Raw genomic sequence first — 25,158 nt, 5'->3', positions numbered from 1 at the left:
GTAAAGGAACTAGGCGGCAGCTAGGGAGACCAGAGAGGAAAGAGTTGCAGTAGTCGAGGCGGGAAAGGATGAGAGAGTGAATTAAAATCTTTGTTGTGTCTTGTGTAAGGAAATGTCTAATTTTAGAGATGTTTTTAAGGTGGAAGCAGCAGGCTTTAGCCAATGACTGAATGTGAGGAGTGAAAGATCTGAGTCTAGTGTGACCCCTAGACATCGGGCATGTGAGGTTGTCAACAGTTATAGAGACATGGGAGGTGGAGATTTTGGAAGAAGGGGGGAAAATAAGGAGCTCAGTTTTGGAGAGATTTAGCTTAAGGTAGTGAGAGGACATCCAAGATGAGATATGAGAGAGACAGTTAGTGACACAGGTTAGGCAAGGAAGGAGATAGTTCAAGTGCAGAGAGGAAGATTTGGGTATCGTCGGCATACAATTGATAATTAAACCCTGTTGGACTTTATTAAGGAACCTAGTGAGGACGTGTAGATTGAGAAGAGAAAGTAAAGTAAAGTAAAGTGCATTCATGGAGTATATTACAATACATACGCTAACAAGTATAGTAGGGTGGGTTACATTAGTGAGCGTGCATCACCGCAGTAGTGAAATTGACAAACAAACAAAAGGAAAGGAATAACCTGTCCTTGAGCACAATCAATAATAGGAGCACTTATTATTTATAGTTAATTACAAAATTCCATAATCATTCTAAATGTTTAGGTCTGGTTGGACTTTTCTTCAAATTAATAGCATTTGTACTAAAGTTTGAACAACATAGTATTAACTTAAGCTTCATATAGTTCAGTTTACTCATTTAGGTCTTTAAAGGGATGTGAAATTATATGTGTGCATAGTATATATATGCAATTAAGTAACACACTTTAATTACATACAACATAAATCTATTTATAGTATTCAAAACTGTTATTTTATTAATGATTTGCAAAACTACTTTCAAACTCTGCTCTTTATCTTATCTTCCTTATTTGTGACCAATAAGGCCTAGCTGTAAAGGTGTTTCTCCACCACTCTAAGCAATCACGTAACTGATTTAGGCAATTTGCAGCATGTTACAAAATACTCTATAGGTGCAATATCCCTAAAGTCTCTTATCAATAGAAACCTTTTTTGTGGTTAATCTTATATAACCAAGTCTCAATGGAACTTGTGAGACTGGTACCATAAGAGATTAACAAACTTTAGTTGAAGTGAATTTCAGTTATTAGGCTCACAAGTAAACATAAGTAAAATTTACTTGGAGTATGTTAAAGTCCAGAAACAAATTGAAGTTACAATATTAGGATTAGTGAGCACAGTAAATGCAAATGAACCAAGTCCTGTTAAGTGTGTAAACTTGATTGAAGCAAAGGGTTAATAGCAAGGTTAAGCGTTAATACAGCAAGCGGTTGTCATGTAAGTATCAGGCTTGATTAAGTTAATAGCAGTAAAGAGTCAATAGATATACTTGCGGTCTATTCCGATTCTGTGACAGAGAGGAATGGCAGCTTTCGATACAAATTTATCAATCCTGGTTTGTGGTGTAGTTTGTTTCCGTTCACAGTGAGAGATATGGATGCGTGTCGGGCGCAGAGCGCGCTGTGTGTACACACGCTGACACGGAGGTCCGATGACGTCAGCTTGCAGGGAGCGGATTCAGTTGTCAGCTGCGGCTTCCGACTGCGTTGCAAAAGTATCACAGACAGTATAATCCAGTAAGTATATTTATAAGTTGTAGATCCTAAGAGTGCTTACTTCACTAAAGGAAATTGGTAAAACTGTGAGACAATAAACTTTAGGACATAGATATCTTTTCCCGTATCAGAGAGAAAGATACCAGACTACTTGCAAACATCAAGCAATTGTTTAGGGCTAGAACACCTCCTTAAATAGAGGATTCAGGGAGAATATCAGTCTTTTCCTTAAAGGGGAAGGCAGATATGACAATAGGAAGAATGATACAAGCATCAATTCTGCACAAACGCAAGAAGTGCTTAATGTCCCTTTAAAGGGAAACAAAGCTAATCCCTTGAAAACCAAATATACTTACCTTTATGTTCCTGCAAGAGAAATATGTTCGGTTAATGTCATTTGTAATAAAATCCAAACCTTTTAAACTAGCCATGCATGTAGTCCTCCTAGTTTAGCAACTGTTATATTTCCTCTTCAAGAAACAGAGCACTACAGCCAATAAGAAGTTCTATTAAAGGAACAGTATACTATAAAAAAAATCCCTTTAATGTGTTTCCAATTACTTTTTTTTACCAGCTGAGTATAAAATGTATGGGATTTGCTTTTTTTTAAGGTGTATATGAATTAGCTGATTTTGTATTTGAAGCCACAACCTAATAAAATGGGTTGAGCTTGTAGGTATAATCAGATCTCATTACTGTATCACATTGTGTACATATACCTGCTACTTTATCTTATATCTGTCCATAAACCAATCACCAATACTTGGAGAGAACAATGGAAAATTAACATTTTATTACCTAATATATTCTATAACCCACTGGGAGTGTAATTTCTTCTGCTGGTTGTGTTAACACAGCTTAGCCTCAAGGCCAAAAACTTTCAGGATGGGTGGGGATACCACAGGTTAAATAAACTAATGGAAAATACTTGGAAACAATTTAATACACTCCAGCAAGTAAAATGGATCATTGGAAACAAATTAAATGGGATAAAATGTTTGAGTAAACTGTCCCTTTAAGACTGAAGGCACATGCTCAGGCTAGCTTCTTTCAGATTCTGCAGTGTCAGCTTTCACAGGCGCTAAATAGGGAAAAGAACAGCAGCCAACCTACCTAGGAGGACTAAACGTAAGGTAAGTGAGAGTAAAGGGGATTGATTTTATTAAAAATTCAAATAAAACTAATTTATCTTGCAGGAAATTAGTCTTTTCAATGTGTTGTCATCATGAGCATACTGACCTGTGTATGTATGATTAGCCATAGTCAGCAATCCCCTGGAATTGTTGGTGTCCTAGTGTGCGACACTCCCAAGGCTTCAGTGGGAATGCTGGTGACATCGCCACAAAGATGGGGAGTCACAGTAGCTCAAAGAGAGCTGGATGGGAAGATTAGAAAATACCTCAATCTCAGCTCCCTTACCAGCTACAGATGATGAAAACCATAATTTGAAAGATAATTATCTGCTCTTTCAAATGCAGTTGGCTTGAAAAACACCAATTATACATTTAAAACAATGGTATTTTTACTAGGGGGGCAATCTTTAGGGGCACATAATAAAAAATCTAAAATGCTTATAGACCGCATATTTTAAAGTGTATATGTCCATAAAAAATATAAAATATTTTGTCTGAATAGCTATGTGATCACTGCAGCAGGTGATCATCTAACAGAAAAAGGGATCCCTCTAGTTTTTATAACAACCCCCAAAAGCCAGCATGGGCCCCTCTTTTAAAATTGGATACCCTTTATAACAGTTTATTAAAGTGATCATAATAGCAACCTTAGTCACCTGGTTATCTTCAATGTTATCATAACAAGAATATCCATTTTTTTTTATTTTATTGTGCAGCCTTCTCGAATGCAATTAAGGATGGGCGAATGTGTAAATTTCCAAAATCGAATGTTGGAACGAATGTTATTACCGAAATTCGAATTATAAATCCGAATGTTGATAAGAACGAATATTCTTAAAAATTCTATAAATCGAATGCTATTTACAGTTTTCGAATGTCACTTTCGAATTTGAATGTTTCTAATTATATCGAATGTCCACATTCAACATTTCGAATTTAACATTCTATTTAAAAAATACTATTCAGAAGTTCAATAATTCATGTGGTAGGGAGGGAATCTAGTAAACTGATACATATTAGATACAAACATATAATTTAGAATGTTTCTATATAGAATATTGCATAATTTGAATATTACATTTAACGAAAGCATTTAAAATACTATTACAAATATAAATTAGAATTTTTCGAAACAAATATTTTCGAATGTAATCGTAATATTTGAAACCGAACATTCGAAAATCGAATGTGAGAATGTTATGTAAAAATTCGAAATTCGATTTGAACGAATGTGTTAAAATTCGTTTCATTTTTCTAATGTTGCGAAACATTCGCCCATCCCTACATGCAATGAAATATAAATATAATGATAGTATATTCTTAATCTACCCCGTATATTCTTAATCTAATGGGCCTGCTGAAAAAAAAATATATACAGTATATATATATATATATATATATATATATATATAATTTGTATGGGTCAGTCACTGAAATATGATTCACAATAGTGTTTACATTTAAACACAGGAATGTGGAAAAGGTTTAGCAGTGAAGGGGTTAAAGGTAAGTATAAAACGTGAAACCACAAATTTATTTTTCATGATACAAAAAGCACATGGAATTTTAAACACCTTTACTTTTATTATCAAAATGTTCTTCGTTCTCTTGTTATCTTTTGCTGGAAAAAAAAGCTCAAGAGCGTGCCCTTGCGTAGAGCACTATAATGGTGCAGTTTTTTTAAGAATGTTATTCATTTGCAAGAGCACTAGATGGCATTACCATTTCCTGCAAGTGCTCAAGACTCCTACCCAGGTATCTCTTCAACAAAGAATACCATGGGAATGAAGCAAATTTGATAATATAAGTAAACTGGAAACTTTTTTTTTAAAAGTGTATGCTCTGTGTGAATAACAAAATATTTTTTTTAGTGTTTCATATTTCTTTAACTGTTGTGATTTCTTTCTACTGCTTCTACGATAATAGAATGGTATGTACTTAGCATATGAAAATACACAAGTCACTGATTCAAAATCTTTTTTTTTTTTTAGGTGGTATCTTCAAATTTTAATTTTTTCTTTATTTTACTTAGAAAACGGTATATTAACTACCTTTATAATTATATTCAACCCCATCAACACTGCAACTTTGTAGTAGGTTATATTCACAAGTTGTCTCTCTACTGCAATGTAAACACAATCTTCCATTTACACTTTATAAGTCATTAGGAGGTGTTAAACTTGAATGTTAATCAGCTTGTTGCTCAGAAGATGAACATATATTTAATTGTGTGTATAATACAAAAGCTCTTTTCTTCTCTAAATTCTACCAACTCCAACCCTCTATGTTCTCCTACTAATAAACAATCATTTAGTGACAAATCCCACGCAGATTTCTGAAATAACAAAACATAGGGAAAAAAAGCTCTCGGCTTTTCTTTTTCATATTAGAACATAGTTGTTGGAGAATACAAAGTTGTGCAAAACTTTGTTACTTGTCGAGTGATAAATATATCTGGAGTTTATCATTTGTATTTCACATCGACAAGATAGAATAGTTTGGGACAAGTGCAATGAGTAATTAAAGAGTATTTGTTAACAAAAATCCCAAAAATATGAATCAAGGAATCTTTAATATTTATGGAAAATTATGCAATGATAAATGTACACTGGATTTATTTTTACTTACAGGGCATGAACAAATTGTAGTGGTAAAATAAATAAAAAAAGTAGGTGAATAGACAGACAGACAGGCAGACCATGACAAACTTTCAAGAGTTTCAGGGTTGAAGAAATAATTATTAAAATATGAATTGATGGTGCCTTTTAATTTCCCTTCTTAATAGCAAATTTGAATCTAGGTACTAGTGGTCACAAATACTAGATATGTGCATGATTGAAAAATTCGTTTCGGTTCGGATCGATTCGGAGTTTTTCAAATTTCGTTTCGGATCGATTCGAATTTGGAAAACTTCGAATGAATTCGTTTCGGTTCAGTTCGGTTCGGAAATTCGGAATTTCGGTATGTGTGCTGTGTATTAGACTAGTATTATGTACTGTATATTAGGTGTAACCCATAGCAGAGTGATATAACCTAATATACTGTACAATACTAGTGTAATCCATGGCCATCTGAATTTACTGAATAAATCCGAACTAATTCTGATTTATTCGGGAAATTCGGCAGTATTTTAATTCGGATCGATCCGAATCTCAGAATTTTCCGAATTTCCGAATCGATCCGAACCGAATTGCACATGTCTAACAAATACCATTAACATAAATGTGGGAAAGGAAGCAGGTGTAAAGCAAAAGCTAGACACCTAAAATAATGAACATGCCACACTCAGTAATGTAAATATAAGATTTATTTCAACGTTCCTTCACCTTTAGCAAATTAAAAGCATAACCAAATATATACAAATTCAACAAAACTTATCTGCAGAAAAGGAAAAGAAACAAACGTCCATACGCCGGTACAACACTGTCCTTACAACCTGTCCACATAAATTCCACAACAATGTCCAAAATAATGAAAACAAAAGAAGTCCAGGTGCCTAACGTCTTTTAAATAGGTGGCATAATGGATCAAGTTGTCAGTCATTTCAATAGGCCACACATTAAGCGCTATTCGTCATAAGGACACCATATAAAGTACCACTATGACTGAGGGGAAAATGGATCACCACAACCCAAGCCTTGGCTGCCGACGTAGAAATTACTGTACTTCTTCTATAGGCACAACAATGTCCACAGATAGTTGGAGTGAAGCTGTATCTAATTTCTGGCAGATTAGACAATTTAGGCTTTTATACTAACTCCAGCCCAGGTCATAATTCTTTAACAAATTGGGTTTCTAGTAAATTAACCTTGGCTTGTATTTAAAACAGTAAACATTTAAAATTGCCTTTAAATGGTTTGGTGAATTTTCCCCTTTTATTATAAGTGTGTTTATATTATTTAGGAAATGGATTTTAAAAATATGTATCATATTATTGTCTGGGACTAAGTATAAGTAACTATGGTGTACCTTGTGGCAAAAGTTAAAGCAGGGGCAGACCCTTTCACCGTTCTCACAATACTTTTCTCCCTACATATACATGCAAACACACACATTCATAAGGAGATATTTCTATTCTTACTGGGAGATCTTTAAAGTTTTTTGCTCTGTGTAGAAACATCACCTTTGCTACTTACAAAGTCTGGTATCAATAAGGATATCTTATTTGTGCTTGATCAGCATTATATATGAAAAACATGCATTAATCAACTGTATAATACTGTTAAAAGAATTACAGTCGCAAGTTCATTGCTAAATATTGTATGTGCTTTTCTGTTTTATGTTCTTAATAGAGAGATTTACTAGGTAACATATTTATGAACTTCTGCATTTTTTTTTTTTTGTATTTCAAAAGAGCTTTATTTGATGTAAGGCAGTACAGATAAATAAAACAAGTGAGAAACAAAATATTACGTGGTACAATCTGTAGCTCTGGGGAGAATGTTTCTGTATGATATAAAGTCTTTCTCTGCCAGGTCTGGGTGGGTAAATGGCAAAGTGAGATAAAGTTCCGGCAATGAAATGAAGTTCAAAACCTTGACAGGGCTCTCTTTGTCCCCATGTGCTAGCTTTTTTCCCCCTTTTTTCTATTTTCCTATTTTCTAGTAACATTTTTGGTATCATTTTTGTCTTATACAGTAATAAACAAACTAAATATATCAAGCTAACATAGAAATTAACATAAACCAGAGGCAAGATTGACAACCTTTTGTTATGTGGTAAGATACATCATTCCTGAGTCTCGAGGGGGAGGTAGGAGGGGGGGGTGAAGGGTTTTTTTTTAATGGGGGGAGGAATGGGGACACAGGGAAGGGGGGCAATAAAGTGGCTGTGTCCATAAGCTAGATAAGCAGCTTTCCAGCCACCAAGCCCCTGTATTTAGTATTTTGTGCAATACCCATTCCATATTTGTAGCATAATTTCGTGTATTTCAGATTGTTATGTTTGCAGGTAGTGATATCTTTCTAATTGCAGTGTCAATGTCAATTTAGTTCTCCATTCCGAAACCGTTGGTATGTGAGTAGATTTCCAATTAGCCAGGATGAGACTGCTAGCACATGTCAACATCAAGGCCAGGATAATATTTTTGGGTTTACTCTGAATTTTGATTGCAATTTGGAACAGTAGGTGTCTCCGGAGTTCTAGGGACTTCCATGTCCAGAACGCCATTCATTTTTGTCCAAATTGTTTTCCAATAATTTTCTATTAATGGACAGTCCCACCAAATGTGCATAAAAGAGCCCTCTGCCCCATGTCCTCTCCAACATTTACCTGTGGTAGAGGGGTATATCTGTTTTAGCCTAGCTGGCATAAGGTACCACCTACTCTGTAGTTTAAAGTGTGACTCTTGTGTGTGCACTCTTTCCCCTTTTAAACATGTTTCTCCACTCTTGCACTGTAAAAGTGGTGCCCAGCTCTTTGTGCCACTGATTAGTGTAAGTTGGGAGGATGTCTTCTGTAGGTGTCAGGAGCATCCTGTATATTATAGAGATGAGATGTCTCGGAGTATGAGCCACAGTGCAAATTGTCTCAAATAATTTAGCAGGTCTGAGGAAGTGTTTTATATGCTTGTGAGAGCAAAGGAAGTGTTTGATTTGTGAGTATGTGAACCATGATATTGAAAGAGTAGGGTATTCATTTTTAAGCTCTGGTAATGTTTTAAGTTTCCCTGAGTCTAGTATCTGGTAGATGCAGTTTGTAGGAAAACTTGGCAAATCTAACCCAGAACTGATTGTCAGCGGGAGCTCCTGATTTCCAAATATCGGTGTCAGGAGGGAAGTAAGGGGTGGAGATGTGGGAACTTGTGCTTATCACTTTGTCTCATTCAGTAAAAAACTCCTCCAATAAGGGGCATTGAGATATGCTAACAGGTTAGTGTTTTCTGTCTGTCCATAATAGAGTGGCTAGGGCCTTAGTGTTCAATTACCGTGGTGTCTATATGTTTTTTTACTTTGAGTGTTTCAGTGTGGCCCCACTCTATTGATCTGTGGAGGAGTGTCACTGTCTGCTTCAACACAATTCCAACCCCATTTTTTTATGGGGACCGGCAGCTAAGTAGGCCACCGGGTATCTGTGGTTATACCACTTGGGTTCTTTGTGTTTGGAGAAATGTGTTTCTTGAATGAACACAAGGTCTCCCTTTAGTCTGTGTAAATCTCTTTTGAGTGCTTGCCCGGGTTGTTAAGGCCTTTCACATTCACTGTGATCAGTTTAAGTGAGCAGTTTTGAACTTTGCTAGTTCGTGAGGTCATGGTCGGGCAATGTTCTTGGCCATAGTCTAGTTTAGAAATGTCTCAGGGTGTATTTGCAGGTGGGGGGGAGGGGAGAAGGGAGGAAGAAGGGGGAAAAGAAGGGGCAGAGGAGAGAGGGGGAGAGTGCTGTTTAAGTACAGGCGATTGAGACAGATGTATAGTGTATATTTTCAAGCTAAACAACAAGAATCAAACAATTACACAAAGATCTAAGTCAAGTATAAATGAGGGAAGTGCCCTGCTCGGGCCCTATAGGTATATTAGCAGATAGGCAATATTTTTTTTTTCCCTGTATTAGGGTAACTTTTACATTATGGGGAACACAATATTAATAAGTATAAAACAATATAGAAGCATTGGTAATATGCTAAAACATAACAGTCATTAAATCAGGCGTTAGCCTGAGCATTCAGACCTACTGTGGACTGGCACAAAGGGGCTAACCAGCTCAGCGGTGTTTCATCCAAGATCTTTTTGCGAGATCTCGGTGTTGTCTGTGGTATGTCTCAGGTTGTTGGTCTTTTCCCTTGCCGTAGTTAAGGTAGTCCTGGAGAAGTGGTGATCACTGATGCATCTATCTGTGTGGGTGGTGGTATTCCCAGTTTGGAGCAGAAGGTCCCGGGGTCATCTTGTGCTCTGAATATGACTGTGGTTTCTCCTTTAGTAGCAATGATGCAGGTAGGGAAGCCCCACCTGTATGCGATTTTATGCTCCTGTAGAGTGTTGGTAAAAAATATCATCTCCCTCCTTTTCTGTAGCGTTGTTGGACTAAGGTCAGGGAAAAATTGCAAGGGGATTCCAGCATGTGTGATCGGGTGCTTATTTCTGCTATGTCTCAGAATCTCTTCTTTATCCTGGTAGTTGAGCAATTTGAGTATGACGTCTCTAGGCGGTGCTTTTTGTGGAGGCCTACGACGGAGCGCTCTATGTGCTCTTTCTATTATTACATCCGGGGATGAAGGAGTGTGCTTGATTGATGCAAAAGAGATCCTGTAGGTATCCCAGAAGTGCTGTTAGATTAACAGATTCAGGAATTCACCTAATGCGGAGATTATTCCCGCCTGCTGCGGTTGTCAAGGTCCTCCACTCGATCCATAAGGCTGTGCACCATTTCGGCACTGTATAGTGCCTGGTTCGAGGATTTAATGATTTTTTCTTACATAGTTTCTTGTGCTTGTTCAATGATGGAAACCCTTTGTGAAATGTTTGTGATATATTTTCTTAGTTCGCTGAATAAACTTAACTTCTGCCCTTTACCCTTTGATGTCATCCTTTGTTGAAAGATTTTTAATGTCATCCTTGGTGAAATATTGAGAGGGGAGGTCAGATGAGGTTGACGTGTGAGTGTAGGGTGCCTGACCAATATCTGTGATGAGAGGGTCTCTCTCTTGTGTGTTGATTTCAGCTGTTTTTAGATATTGATGCATGTTTTTAGATTTTGTGCCCTTATCAGACAGAGGTGTTTTCTTTTGTGGCATTCCAACAGTTAAGGCTTTACAAGTACCTATGAGTTGGTGGAGGAGAGGTTCCTCTCTCGGCCTGGGTCTGTGAATGATATAGAGCTGCTTTGGACAAATAGACCGGGGCATAGATCTATTCTATTATATCTTACAGCTGTTCTATATTTAAATTGTAAGCTAGTATGTCCTCGGTTGAAGATTTTTCCACTCCAAGTGCCAAGACTGCACTCCAGTCTCCTGAGGCAAAATGCTGCTCTATGTGGTATGGGTAAACACTGGGGTACTTCTTATTTTCGTTTTGCTTGGTTATGCTATATTTTGCTTTAAATGTTTTTAATCACTCAGGAGGTGACCACCACGCTCCTGTTATGCTCCAGCTGTCCTGCTGTTAAATGCGAGTGTCTTAAATAATTCAAGCCACTTTGAGGCTGCCTCTGATAAAATCTTATTACAAAGATGTGCCCTGTGTCGTTGTGCTGAGGCCAGATGTCTGATGCAGGCCATGTACTGTGTATGTCAATGATCTGTCCCTATTAAGTGTGAGGTGCTTGTGCTAGGGAAGCAGCGTGGGGCGTATCTCGCCTCCTGTCTGAGTCTCCGATCTGAAAAGCCGTGCGGGCGACTCGTGAACTAAGCCTTAGCGATGTCCCACTATTTCACTACCCAAGCTGCGAGATCTCAGATGAAGATCTCTTGGCCCCCTGCCCTGTGGTTTTTCACGAAGGTCGGATGATCCGTTACCTCCGACGCAGCATGCAGCTCTCATCAATGGCGGTCAGGGTAATAGGCCTCAGCGTGTATTGTGCCGCAGTCTTTGAGCAACCAGCTCAGTTGCCTGGAATTTACCTTACATGTACCGGGTATATGTTCCCTCAATGTGCCATCATTTTGGTGGTTAAAAATTGCCCATGTTGTATACTTATGACTGTGTGGACCTGAGCAGATTGCAGGAGCTCTAAGTAAAAGCAGCCATCTGCCCGTGCGGCCAAGCTCCGCCCCCGAACTACTGCCTTTTTTATGTATATTTAAAGAGGTGTTATTTAATTCTACTGAAAGGGAATGTGTTGGAAGTTGTGAATAAACATTGTTGTCCCTTTAAATGTTTTTTTTTTTTTTTACCATTCTTTTAATTTGTTTTGGCGTCTGCTTAATTGATTCCAAAAAGTAACATATTACTTTATGTTTATTTCTGAGCATTTATGTTTGCTTAAAAAAGTATATATAGATTTAGATTTTTGTAAGGCCCTGTTATTTAGTGAAAACCTGGGAATTAGAGTCCCCACCTACCAACTGAGGGTTTATGGTGCAAATTGTGTAGAACGTGCTTTTGTTGCTCAAGTGAGTGATCAGCTTTAAATGCGGCTTATTTCGGAAGCATTTATCTGCTGTTAAAGGAACATAAACCCCCCAAAAAATTCAGATAGAGCATGCAGTTTTAAACTACTTTCTAATTTACTTCTATTATCATTTTTTTCATTCTCTTTACATCTTTTTTTGAAAAGCTGGGATATAAGCTCAGGAGCGTGCACAAGTCAGGAGCACTAATGGCAGCAGTCTTGTAATCCATTTGCAAGAGCACTAGATGGCAGCACTATTTCCTGACATGTATTGCTTCAGACACCTACCTAGGTATCTCTAACAAAGAATACCATGGGAAAGAAGCACATTTGATACTAAAAATAAATTGGAAACTTTTATAAAATATTATTTTCTGTCTAAATCAGAATATAAAAGTTTTAGGTTTCATATCCCTTTAATATTGAAGCAGCTTTGCAGGTTTTGTGCTTGGTTGCCTGTCTGGTCCTTCTTTTGGAATTTGCATTTTACAATTTTCCCTGAGTATGTCAGCTCCAGTAGTACCAATTTACAATACTTCCTGAGTGTGCAAGCAATAATACTTCTGTGTACCAGTCCATATTAATCCCTGAGTATGCCTTCTCAATACTAGTTTACAGTAATTCCTGTATATAACCCCTTCAGCATCTTTTCTCAATATCAGTTTACGCTAATGACTAGTGTGATATCTACAGCACCTCATCTCACTACCAATTTAAAGAAATCCTTGAGTGTGACACCTATAGCAAGACTTTTAAGTAGCAGTATTTCTGCAGGGGGATGTATATTTATTATTATTATCATTTATTTATAAAGCGCCAGCAGATTACGCAGCGCTATACAAAGAATAAAAACATTACAGGGATACAGTAATACACAAACAAGTACAGAAGGGGTAAATAACAGTTGTAGGTGCAATAATTGAGTTATACAAAAGGAGAGGAGTGTCCTGCCCTTGAGCACAATCAGTAGTAGTTCACTTTAAATACAAAGTGGCCTAAAGGTAGAGGGGCTCTCAAGCTTACAATCTAAAGGAGAGGGAATGGACACAGAAGGTAAGGGAGAAGGGAAATAAGTCTGATGTATATGGATACCTGTGTGTGTATCCATGTGGTTCTTTATGGGTGCCTGTATGAGTGCATGATATTGTTTGCGTGTGCGTGTGTGAGTCTTGAAGTTACACTTTAGAATTTGTGGGGGGTGGGGGCACATTTTGGAATTTTGCCCTGGGAGCCAGAATCTCCAGAAATGGCCCTGCTTAATGTCTCTTTAATACCGTTTAATTCTGAATATTCTTCTCTTAAACTAAGGGTTTTCTGTGGACCTGTTTCATGTTGGGTGATTGCTTGAATGCCATTTTAGGGGATTATGAAAATAATATGTGAGTATATTATACCGGTAATTTTATATGTGTGCATTTTATAATTTTATATGTATTTTATAATTGTATATATTCTCTGTAAGGCTAAGTATTATTTTACTACTAGAATATTGATTTTCTTTCTATATTACAGCAGTTTTTCATGAGATATATTCATGGAAAGTTTTATTTTTGTATCTGTAGTTGTTTTATAGCCTGTCTGAATGATTCAGGCAGCACAAGAATATATTTATCATGGTCCTCAGTTTTAGAGCAAATCTGATGATACCTGCTAGCTAGGCTATAGATTATGAATTGCTTAATGGACAGCTGGCGCTGTGGAGGTAGCTGCATCTGTCTGCTGGTTTGATGTGCAGAGATGAATTCTGTTTAGCATTAGTGATAGTGAATGTTGTGTCTAAGAGGCTGACACATCTTTAGAGAGAAATTATTTAATGTTTTACTGATAGAGTTAAACAATTGATGATCTTCGTTTAGTTTCTTTATTGTTTTCTTTTTCTTTCTCTATCATGAATGTGTGCTATGTAGTGAAGAAATTAATACGTTTTGCGTGGGAAAGTGGCTAGGAAACTGTGTTCTAGGTCAGTAATACATAAATATGTTTAGTGATATTAGTGAGGACTGTGTTCCTTAGAGCCAGATTATTTAAAGCTCTCTGTTCTAGCAAGATTATCTAAGAAGTCTCATCAGGTCCCTTAAGGGACACTATACCCAAACATTTTTTTTTCATGATTAAGGTAGAGAATATAATTTTAAACAACATTCCAATTTACTTCTGTTACCTAATTTGCTTTATTCTTTAGATATACTTTAATGAAGAAATAGCAATGCACACAGTGAACCAATCACAGGAGGCATCTATGTGCAGCTACCAATCAGCAGCTACTAAGCATATCTAGATATGCTTTTCAGCAAAGAATATCAAGAGAATGAAGCAAAATAGATAATAGAAGTAAATTAGAAAGTTTTTTATAATTGTATGCTCTTTCTAAATCATGAAAGAAAAAAAAAATGGGTTTCATGTCCCTTTAGATAATATAAGGCACATTTTAGTTTGAGAGTTGTAAGGGATTGGAAACTTTTCATGGATTCCATGTACAAATAACTAATTAGACAATGAACGTATTAGCAGTAAATATTAAAACTTTGCTTTTAGAGAACACAATTACTGGCCCGCGAAGGCCTTGGAAATAAGGCTTTGTTTACATTCCTGTTTTGTGCGCAACATAAACAATATAGGCTTTCAGCATTGCATGGCGCTATGAGACACTAACTTTATTATGACTAATTAATACAATGTTTTTAAACAACTGGCAGGAAAGTAGTATCATCACTGCTTGTTATAAAAAAATAGTTCTGTGATTCTGTGAAAGGGGGGCAAAGAGCCGAGGGCAAGCCACAACTGTCTCTCCGACACCATGCAGGGAGACAGAGATACAGACTGAAAGTTTGGTTCAGTGTTGCTTTTGGGTGTCATAATGTTGAACCTGGACTGTTCCTGTTGAGATAATACTAGGCTGAACATTTTCAATGGAAGATAACAGTCATCATGTTGTGTGTAATGACTTATCTTCTTCCCTGCCAGTGTAGGCCATCTTTAGCAACCAACAAGCCATTCAAAATCAAAGCAAAGTTTTGCCTAATGTTAATTTGTTCAGCATATAATGTCAATAAAAGTGATCTATTCCACACATTTTCCATGTCCTTCCTTTATTCAGTACTATATAGTTACCTTAGTGATCTCCCTGGTGCAAACAAGAGTGATATATATTGGTGTACAGACTTCTAGATAAGAAGGAAAGACACTTACATGACAATATAATGCTAAAAAAAATGTTTGTTTTTTCTTTGAGTGATTTCTCCCCATGCTGGCAATTTTTGACAAATCGGGCATTTTACCCATTATTCATACATTCCTGGTCTTTCCTCTGCTTTGCAAATCAGTCTGGATTGAAATCAAGATGTGTACAAGAAAGGTTTATAAATGCCTTCATTTTTCTGTGAAACTTCTGTGAGACCATTTTAGTGTCCACACAGTGCCAATAGCATGTTATCACAGACAAAATTCTTGGTGGGAACTGCGTGGTCTTGTAAAATCTTTTCATGTAAGTATACAACTGTTTACTAAGCCAAGTAATAAATTCAATCCTAGGAAATTAATTAAATGCTTGTCACACTAGCAGTTTAGACCTGTGCAAAACTAATCAATACAAATGTAATAGATTTAAATATATTATAAATTATTATTGCATGCACAATGATCAGGTTATATAGTACACTATCCTTAAACTTGACAATGAATTTGATACAGAAGTGGGAGGGCTCTTTTCCAAAGAGCTTACAGTCTAGAATGCAGAACTTTAAAAAAAGTTTTTTGTAATTTTTAGAAGCAAATATAGAACTTTTAAAAAAGGTGCTATTGGTCCAATTTATTTGACTGGACATTAAAAGTAAAGTTAAGTACATAATGCTTATCAATAATTACTGAAATTGTGTTATTGCTGCTCAGATTAAAGGTCATGAAAAACATTGAGATTGTGATATAAAATGTTTAATTATGCTTAATAAAAAAAATATCATTATTTTTTCCCCTTTTCCTGTAAGTAAACTCTGAAAATTGTGGGTTTTCCAATTCTGAGAATCAGAAGTGCACTGTACACTGCTAATCCTGCCACATACATGTCTCTTACTGGTCTTACCAGAGGTGACAAGATAAGGAACTGTAACAATGCAAATGTTGTGCTTATTGTGATTCTTAAAGATTCATTGATTTTACTCATAGCAATGTAAAACTTTATAAATTGTTATCATATACTCTCAAAAAATATCTGGATATTTTCTATAAATGTAATTTTAAAGAAAAAACTTTTTTTTCTTCCCTACTTTATATGAGTAATTACTGCTTCATCATTTTCATCAAGTAAACAGTGTGATTCAGAATTCTTAATTGCCTTTAATTATAAAGTCTCATATTTTTAAATATATGAAGGTAATTTCTCACATAATGCACTGTATTAAAGAATAGTGCAGTCTTTAAGTAATAAAAATAATTCAATTATACTGTAAATCATTACTCAATACTGGTTTTAAAATGTAATAATAATGTATCATATTATGATGTCTTTGTAAGCAAAATAAACGGAATTAATTTAAAGGGAAACTCAAGTCAAAATTAAACTTTCATTATCCATATAGATCATACAATTGTAAACAACTTTACAAATTACTTCCATTAAAAAAAAAGTGCACAGTCTTTTTATATTTAAACTTTTTGAGTCACCAGCTCCTACTGAGCATGTGCAAGAATTCACAGAATAAGCATATATGCATTTGTAATTGGCTGATGGCTGTCAAATGGTACGTGTATGCATTTGTGATTGGCTGATGGCTGTCACATGGTACAGGTGGAGTGGAAATAGACATAACTTTTAAAATTGTCAGGAAAAAATCTACTATTCATTTGAACTTCATATCTACTGTGTTGACTTGTCCTTTAATAGTCGTATTTGCCATAAGAAAAACAAGTGCCATTGTTTCTTGTAATGCCTTTTTTATTTTATCTTTTTTTTTAAAGTTTGTTTTAGTAAGGTTTTTTGTTTTTCTTTTAATATATGTCTGCTAAATTTCTGCTGGATCTAAAGACCACTGCTCCATAACTTGTCCGCCTGCTATGAGGCTGCGGACAGAAATCACCCCCTGCTAGCGGCTGATTGGTCGCATGCTGTCGGCCGTATGATGTTGGCATTTATCGATGTGCAGAGGACATGATACGCTACATCGTATCATGTCCGCTCGAACTATGTTAAATACAGGTGAAACTCGAAAAATTAGAATATCGTGTAAAAGTTCATTTATTTCACTAATGCAACTTAAAAGGTGAAACTGATATATGAGATAGATTTATTACATGCAAAGCAAGATAGTTCAAGCCGTGATTTGTCATAATTATGATGATTATGGATTACAGCTCATGAAAACCCCAAATCCACAATTTCAGATAATTAGAATATTACATGCAATCAATAAAACAAGGATTGTACATAGAACAATATCGGACCTCTGAAAAGTATAAGCATGCATACTGTATGTACTCAGTACTTGGTTTGGGCCCCTTTTGCAGCAATTACTGCCTCAATGCGACATGGCATGGAAGCTATCAGCCTGTGACACTGCTAAGGTGTTATGCAAGACCAGGATGCTTCAATAGCGGCCTTCAGCTCTTCTGCATTGTTCGTTCTCATGTCTCTCATCTTTCTCTTGGCAATGCCCCATAGATTCTCTATGGAGTTCAGGTCAGGCGAGTTTGTTGGCCAATCAAGCACAGTAATCCCACAGTCATTGAACCAGGTTTTGTTGCTTTTGGCAGTGTGGGTAGGTGTCAAGTCCTGCTGGAAAATGAATTCAGCATCCCAATAGAGCTCATCTGCGGAAGTAAGCATGAAGTGCTCCAAAATCTCCTGGTAGACGGCTGCGTTGACCCTGGACTTCATGAAGCACAGTGGACCAACACCAGAAGATGACATGGCTCCCCAAATCAACACAAACTGTGGAAACTTCACACTGGACTTCAAGCATCTTGCAGTGTGTGCCTCTCCATTCTTCCTCCATACTCTGGGACCTTGGTTTCCAAATGAGATGCAAAATTTGCCCTTATCAGAAAAGAGGACTTTGGACCACTTGCAACAGACCAGGTCTGTTTTTCTTTAGCCCAGGTAAGACGCTTCTGATGTTGTTTGTTGTTCAGGAGTGGCTTGACAAGATGAATACGACATTTGAAGCCCATGTCCAGGATTCGTCTGTGTGTGGTGGCTCTTGATGCACTGACTCCAGCCTCAGTCTACTCCTTGTGAAAGTCCCCAACACTTTTGAATGGCCTTTTCCTGACAATCCTCTCCAGGTTGCGGTCATCCCTGTTGCTTGTGCACCTTTTTCTTCCACACTTTTCCCTTCCACATATCTTTCTATTAATGTGCTTTGATACAGCACTTTGGGAACATCCAACTTCTTTTGCAATTACCTTTTGAGGCTTTCCCTCCTTATGGAGGGTGTCAATGATGGTTTTCTGCACAACTGTCAGGTCAGCAGTCTTTCCCATGATTGTGATTCCTACTGAACCAGACTGAGAGACCATTTAAAGGCTCAGGAACCCTTTGCAGATGTTATGGCTTAATTAGCTGATTAGAGTGGGACACTTTAGTCTAGAATATTGCACCTTTTCACAATATTTTAATTTCCTGAGATTGTGAATTTGGGGTTTTCTCCTGAGCTGTAAGCCATAATCATCACAATTATGACAAATCACGGCTTGAACTATCTTGCTTTGCATGTAATGAGTCTATCTCATATATTAGTTTCACCTTTTATGTTGCATTAGTGAAATAAATGAACTTTTGCACAATACAGTATTCTAATTTTTCGCGTTTCATCTGTATACCCCCTAGAGTAAATTGTAATGGTTAAAAAAAGTTGCACCAAACACATCACAAACTTATTTAAATAAGCTATTGCACACATATATACAACTTCTCATCAAAAAAAACAAACTATTAAATATAAATATTTTAAAGGTTAAAAGGGATATTTTATATGGCAAGGTATTTGACTATCAAGCGCTATTATGTATATATACTGTAAATGTCCAAAATAAACTGCTATAATAAAATAGTATTAATATTTTTATTATTTATATTATTATTAGCCCCAACGCTAATCACTTTTTCCTGGTCATGCTTCAACATTTATTTGTTCAATTTTAGGATTATATAACTGTTTCAATGTTTCCACAACATTAAAAGGGACTCTCAAGGCAAACTATACTTTTATGATTCAGAAAGAGCATGCAGTTTTAAGACACTTTCCAATTTACTTCCATTAACAATTTTTGCACAGTCTTTTTATGTGCACACTTTCTGGGGAACAAGATTCTACTGAGCATGTGCACAAGCTCACAGGATATACGTATACTAGTCTGTGATTGGCTTATGTCTTTCACATGATTACAAGGGGCAGGAAAATGGGAGAGAAAATACATTTTTCAGAAAAAAAATCCACTGCTTATTTCAAATTCAGAGTAAAATCATTGCCTTTTTATTATGCACATGTTAATTATGCAATCCTACTGCATTGAGTTGTCCTTTAAGGAAGAATTGTCAGGATGCAGTTTATTAGTTTAAAAGTAATTTTAACCTGATAAACCTATAATCACTAGTTATGGTCAAATGTGTTGACTTCAAACCTCCATTTACTTTGCTAGGGGCTGGCAAAGGGCCTTGTTGTAAAAGTGAGATCCTGTTAGAAATTCATTGAACATCACTTCATCTGTCTTTCCCTGTGTTTAAATAGTGGGTGTTCCTGTAATTGATATGTATAGTTGTGTGAGGTGCCAAATACATGATACCTCACACATCATGCAAGAACTAATTGCAATGAGGAAAAACAGTTACAGCTACACACTTGCAAATATGTTTATAATTGTAATCAAATTCTCAATGAGCCCAGCTCTCATATAAATAACAAGCTTTTTATATAGAGTGTGCTTTATTAGAAGATAAAGGGACATCTTACAAAATGAAATTGTATTTTAAAGGGACACTAAGGTAAAAATTACATTTTCATGATTCAGATACAGCAGGTGATTTAAAAAAAAAATCCAATTTGCTTACAATATCAAAATGTGCACAGTCTTTTTATATGCACACTTCCTAGTGCACTAACTCCTTCTGAGCATGTGAAAGAGTGCATAGTATATATGTATAAGCATTTTGTGATTGGCTGATGCTGTCACATTATACAGGGGAAGGGAAAAGTGCAAACGCCTTATTATGGGAGAAATCCCCATGACCAGACTACAGTAACCTTTCAGGACCCTTAGTCATGCATGGAAAGAGTTGTTCCCTGCTTTTTAGTATGTGAAGGTGATGCTGCATACATTGCAATAGGACTCTCAAAAATTCTAATTTAAAAATGGTTTAAAACAAATAAATTAAATATGGAAATAAAAATACGCAATTAAAAATTGTATTTTTAAATCACATTAAAAATTGTAACAAAATTGTTCTGCAAAAATGGAATTTTATAAAAAAAAAAATAAATAAATTTTGTATTGAAATTGTGCAGGAACCAAATGATTTACGGTGTACAGTAGATATAGTAATACAATTTTGCTCTCCCCATCAAAGATTCCCTTTTTCCGCAAGCACTATTAATTCCTATGGGAGACAACTCAGAACTAGCAGGGACAGCTCCTTTTTAATAGAATTCCTGAGGGCAACCCCTGTGAGTGTTGGCATGGAAACCACATCTGACTCAGCTACGTTTTAAGAATCAGGCCCTAGGTCTGTGCACCCAGAAAGCTACTTAGTCCTTTGGAAGTCACAGCTGCGTTGGTTACTCAAGTGACGCCCCTAGTTTTCTTCATATTGATTATAGTTGCACAAGATCAAAATGTATTAAGCAGTTATTCAATATTTAAATGTCACTACTACATGATTAAAAGTGTACCTTTCTTAAGAATTATTTTCATTTGATCAAATCTAGTTAAAGGGACATGAAACCAATTTTTTTTCTTTCATTGTTCAGATAGAGATTACAATTAAAAAAAGTTTCTAACTGACTTCTATTATCAAAATTACTTTGTTCTCAAGTTATTCTTTGTTAAAGAGATATCTAGATAGGTAGCGTGCGCATGTCTGAGGCACTACATGACAGGAGCTAGTGCTGCCATCTAGTGCTCTTGCTAATGTAAATCATGGTTGCAAAAATGCTGCCATATAAAGCTGCAGACACGTGCACACCCTTGAACTTAAAGGGCCACTAAATCCAAAATCTTTCTTTCATGATTCAGATAGAGAATAGAAATTTAAACAACATTACAATTTACTTCTATTATTTATTTTGCTTCATTTTTTAGATATCCTTAGATGAAGAAAAAGCAATGCACATGGTGAGCCAATCACACAAGGCTTCTATGTGCAGCAACCAATCAGCAGCTCCTGAGCATATCTAGATATGCTTTTCAGCAACGAATATCAAGAGAATAAAACAAATTAGATAATAGAAGTAAATTAGAAAGATGTTTAAAATTGCATTCTCTTTCTAAATCATGAAAGAAAAAATGTGGGTGTTATGTCCCTTTAACTTCCTGCTTTTCAGACTAAGAAGAAAACAAAGAAAATTTGATGATAGAAGTAAATTAGAAAGTTGTTTAAAATAGTATGTTCTATCTGAATCATGAAAGATAAAAATGTGTTTATGTCACTTTAAAATCTTTTGAAAACATCTGAATTAGTTTGAAATTATTAAAATAAATAAGTATAACTCTTTTGAAATATTTTCAAAGCTGCCGGTTTATCTTTAAATGAAAAGTCTACTCCAGAATTTTATTTGGCATATGCGCCTACCTAGGTTTAGCTTTCAACAAGGAATACCAAGAGAACAAAACAAATTTGATTATAAAAGTAAATTTGAAAGATGTTTAAAATTGCATGTCCTATCTGAATCATAAAAGTTTAATTTTGACTACACTGTCCCTTTATGTATGGCTTAACTTTTAGGTAACAAAAGTGTTGCAGCCTACTTTTGAAAACATTAGACTAACTTAACATGGGTATAAATAAATCACTGAAACATGACAATACGCTTAATAAAGTGCATTCAAATACATTTTTTATTGTAAAATTTAAAGAACAAGATCCTTCTGAGCATGTGCACAGGCTCATAGGGTATACGTATACTAGGCTGTGATTGGCTGATGTCTGTCACATGATACAGGGCTGGAAAATGGGAGAAAAAAATAATTTTCAGAAAAAAAACATTGCTTATTTAAAATTAAAGTGAATGTCAATTTTGATGCTAAAGTGCCCGGTTTTTAAAAATTTGATTAAAAACAGGGGCACTTTAATTCATCAAAATTTACATTTCACTCCTGTTGTGAAAATAAACGTACCTTTTAATCTTCACAGCAGCTCCAGCTTCCTCCACCCATTGCAAAACCTCTTCCTGGGTCTAAAATGAGGAATCCGGCTTCCTCCAATCACAGTGTTGAATCAGACACTGATTCCCCCGGGGGGGAAGCCGTGATTGGAGGATGACCTATCCATCATTTTTGACATCAGAAATGGCTTGCAACAACTGGAGGAAGCTGGAGCTGCTGTGAAGATTAAAAGGTAAGTTTTTTTTTTTCACAACAGGAGTGAAATGTAAATTTTGATGAATTAAAGTGCCCCTGTTTTTAATCAAATTTTTAAAACCGGGCTCTTTAGCATCAAAATTGACATTCACTTTAAGAGTAGGTTTTATTTCATTGCCTTTTTATTATGCACATGTTAATTATGCAATTCTACTGCATTTAGCGGTCCTTTAACTAGAGCACTGATTAAATAATCATCTGATGGTAATCAGCTGATGGTTGAAAGCAGGTTAGTAAACATGGTTACTAATCAGTTGACTGTTTGACCTGTGCTCTAGTTAAGATATGAATATCTAGCCTGTTAGGGGTACTTGAGGACTGGAGTTGAGAAACATTGGTCTAAATCCCTTGTGGGAGGAATGAACGAGACAATATATTATAGCACTGCTGTACACTTTTGATGTCTTAACCCCTTAATGACCAGCGCCGTATCCTGTATGACGCTGGTCGTTATGCCCTTAAGGACCAACGACGTATAGGGTGTCCTGGGCCTCTCTCTGCCGCAATCTCTATAAAAATAGCGAAATTGCACTATTTCTGCATGCCCCACAAGTGGGGCAGTGCAGAAATAGATAGGCAGAGTTACCGATGCACTCTGTGGCCTTCTCTGCATTGGGCAGCGGTGGTGCCAATCGTTGATGGGTAGAAGGGTAAGGAGGGAGACGGGTGGACGGCCTATCACTGGAGGGGGGGGGGTTAGGAAGAAAAAAATCCACTGAGAGAGGAGGGAGGGGGAGGAGGGAGGGGGGAGGAGAGAGAGGGGGAATCCTGGTTATAATACTGAGGGATAGGATAAGAGGGTGGGAAGTCAATCTGGAAGGGGGAAGGGGTAGGGTATTGAGGGGGGGCAGCTACACTACAGAAAAAATGGGTATTTGTTTTTTTAAATTGGCCTAATTTAAAGCAAACTGGGTACTGGCAGACAGCTGCCAGTACCTACGATGGCAGCAAATAGGTAGAGGGGGGAGTGTTAGAGAGCTGTTTAAGGGGGGATCAGGGGGGATCCTATACTGCAGAAAATATATTTAAAAAAAAAGTATTAAAAAATTTAAGATGGGGGTGGCCTTTGGGGGTGGGGGAGGGAAGAGAGCTGTTTGAGAGGGGTCAGGGAGGGATCAGGGGGTGGGATGTGTCAGGTGGGAGGCTGATCTCTACAGTAAAGCTAAAATTAATCCTACAAGCTACCTAATTAACCCCTTCACTGCTGGGCATAATACAAGTGTGGTGCGCAGCGGCAATTAGCGGCCTTCTAATTACCAAAAAGCAATGGCAAAGCCATACATGTCTGCTATTTCTGAACAAAAGGGAGCCCAGAGAACCATTTACAGCAATTTGTGCCGTGATTGCACTAGCGGTTTGTAAATAATTTCAGTGAAAAACCTAAAATGTTATCGCATTTGGCGGTGAAATGGTGGCATGAAATATAACAAATGGGCCTAGATCAATACTTTGGGTTGTCTACTAAAATATATATATATATAGTTTTGATAGGTAAACATAAAAAATACTCTATTTTTGTTTAAATGTAGTGATGGCAAAAATTATAAAAATGCTCTGGTCTTTTGGGGAAGTTTTTGTCTGAAATGCCGGGTCGTTAAGGGGTTAAAGTGATGGTAAACTTTCCCCTTTGTATAAACAGATCCAGAATGTTTGCAATATTTTAGATGGAGTTTCATTCACCACTTGTAATGAAGATACGCTTTAACTTACATTAACCCCTTAGTGACCAGAGCACTTTTTCATTTTCTGTCCGTTTGGGACCAAGGCTATTTTTACATTTCTGCGGTGTTTGTGTTTAGCTGTAATTTTCATCTTACTCATTTACTGTACCCACATATATTATATACAATTTTTCTCACCATTAAATGGACTTTCTAAAGATACCATTATTTTCATCATATCTTATAATTTACTATTCACAATTTTATAAAATATGATGAAAAAAAAAAAAAAAAAACACGCTTTTTTTTAACTTTGACCCCCAAAATCTGTTACACATCTACAACCACCAAAAAACAATAATGCTAAATAGTTTCTAAATTTTGTCCTTAGCAAAGTGCTAATTGTATTTATTGCCCTATAACTTGCAAAAAAAAGCAAAGAACATGTAAACATTGGGTATTTCTAAACTATTTCCAAACCATTTTTTTTTTTTCAAAATTAGCGATAGTTACATCGAAACACTGATATCTGTCAGGAATCCCTGAATATCCCTTGACATGTATATATTTTTTTTTTAGTAGACACCCCAAAGTATTGATCTAGGCCCATTTTGGTATATTTCATGCCACCATTTTACCGCCAAATGAGATCAAATAAAAAAAATTGTTTACTTTTTCACAAACTTTTGGTTTCTCACTGAAATAATTTACAAACCGCTTGTGCTATTATGGCACAAATGTTTGTAAATGCTTCTCTGGGATCCCCTTGGTTCAAAAATAGCAGCCATATATGGCTTTGGCATTGCTTTTTAGTAATTAGAAGGCCGATAAATGCTGCGCACCACACTTGTATTATGCCCAGCAATGAAGGGGTTAATTAGGTCGCTTGTAGGGTTAATTTTAGCTTTAGTGTAGAGATCAGCATCCCACCTGACACATCACACCCCGTGATCCCTCCCAAACAGCTCTCTTCCCTCTCCCACCCCACAATTGTCCCCGTCATCTAAAATACTGGCAGAAAGTCTGCCAATACTAAAATTAAAGGCTTTTTTTTTTAATTATTA

At 36.3% G+C, this 25,158-nt stretch overlaps 1 protein-coding gene across 1 annotated transcript in view; it reads right to left on the bottom strand.

Moving 5' to 3' along the window:
• The window catches only part of SEMA5A (semaphorin 5A), a 1,142,184-nt gene that overhangs the window by 587,611 nt on the left and 529,415 nt on the right, over nucleotides 1-25,158 (bottom strand). Inside the window, exons 6-7 of the mRNA XM_053715801.1 lie at nucleotides 10,328-10,635; nucleotides 9,637-10,060 (exon numbers count right to left, since the gene is read on the bottom strand). Of these exons, the coding sequence (XP_053571776.1) occupies nucleotides 9,637-10,060; nucleotides 10,328-10,635 (732 nt within the window). The remainder of the gene's footprint in view (nucleotides 1-9,636; nucleotides 10,061-10,327; nucleotides 10,636-25,158) is intronic.

Source organism: Bombina bombina, chromosome 5 (genome assembly GCF_027579735.1).
Source record: "Bombina bombina isolate aBomBom1 chromosome 5, aBomBom1.pri, whole genome shotgun sequence".
In the NCBI taxonomy this organism is placed as follows: Eukaryota; Metazoa; Chordata; class Amphibia; order Anura; family Bombinatoridae; genus Bombina; species Bombina bombina.
Note: the sequence above shows the minus strand (reverse complement) of the source record. Positions and strands in the feature narration are given on the sequence as shown.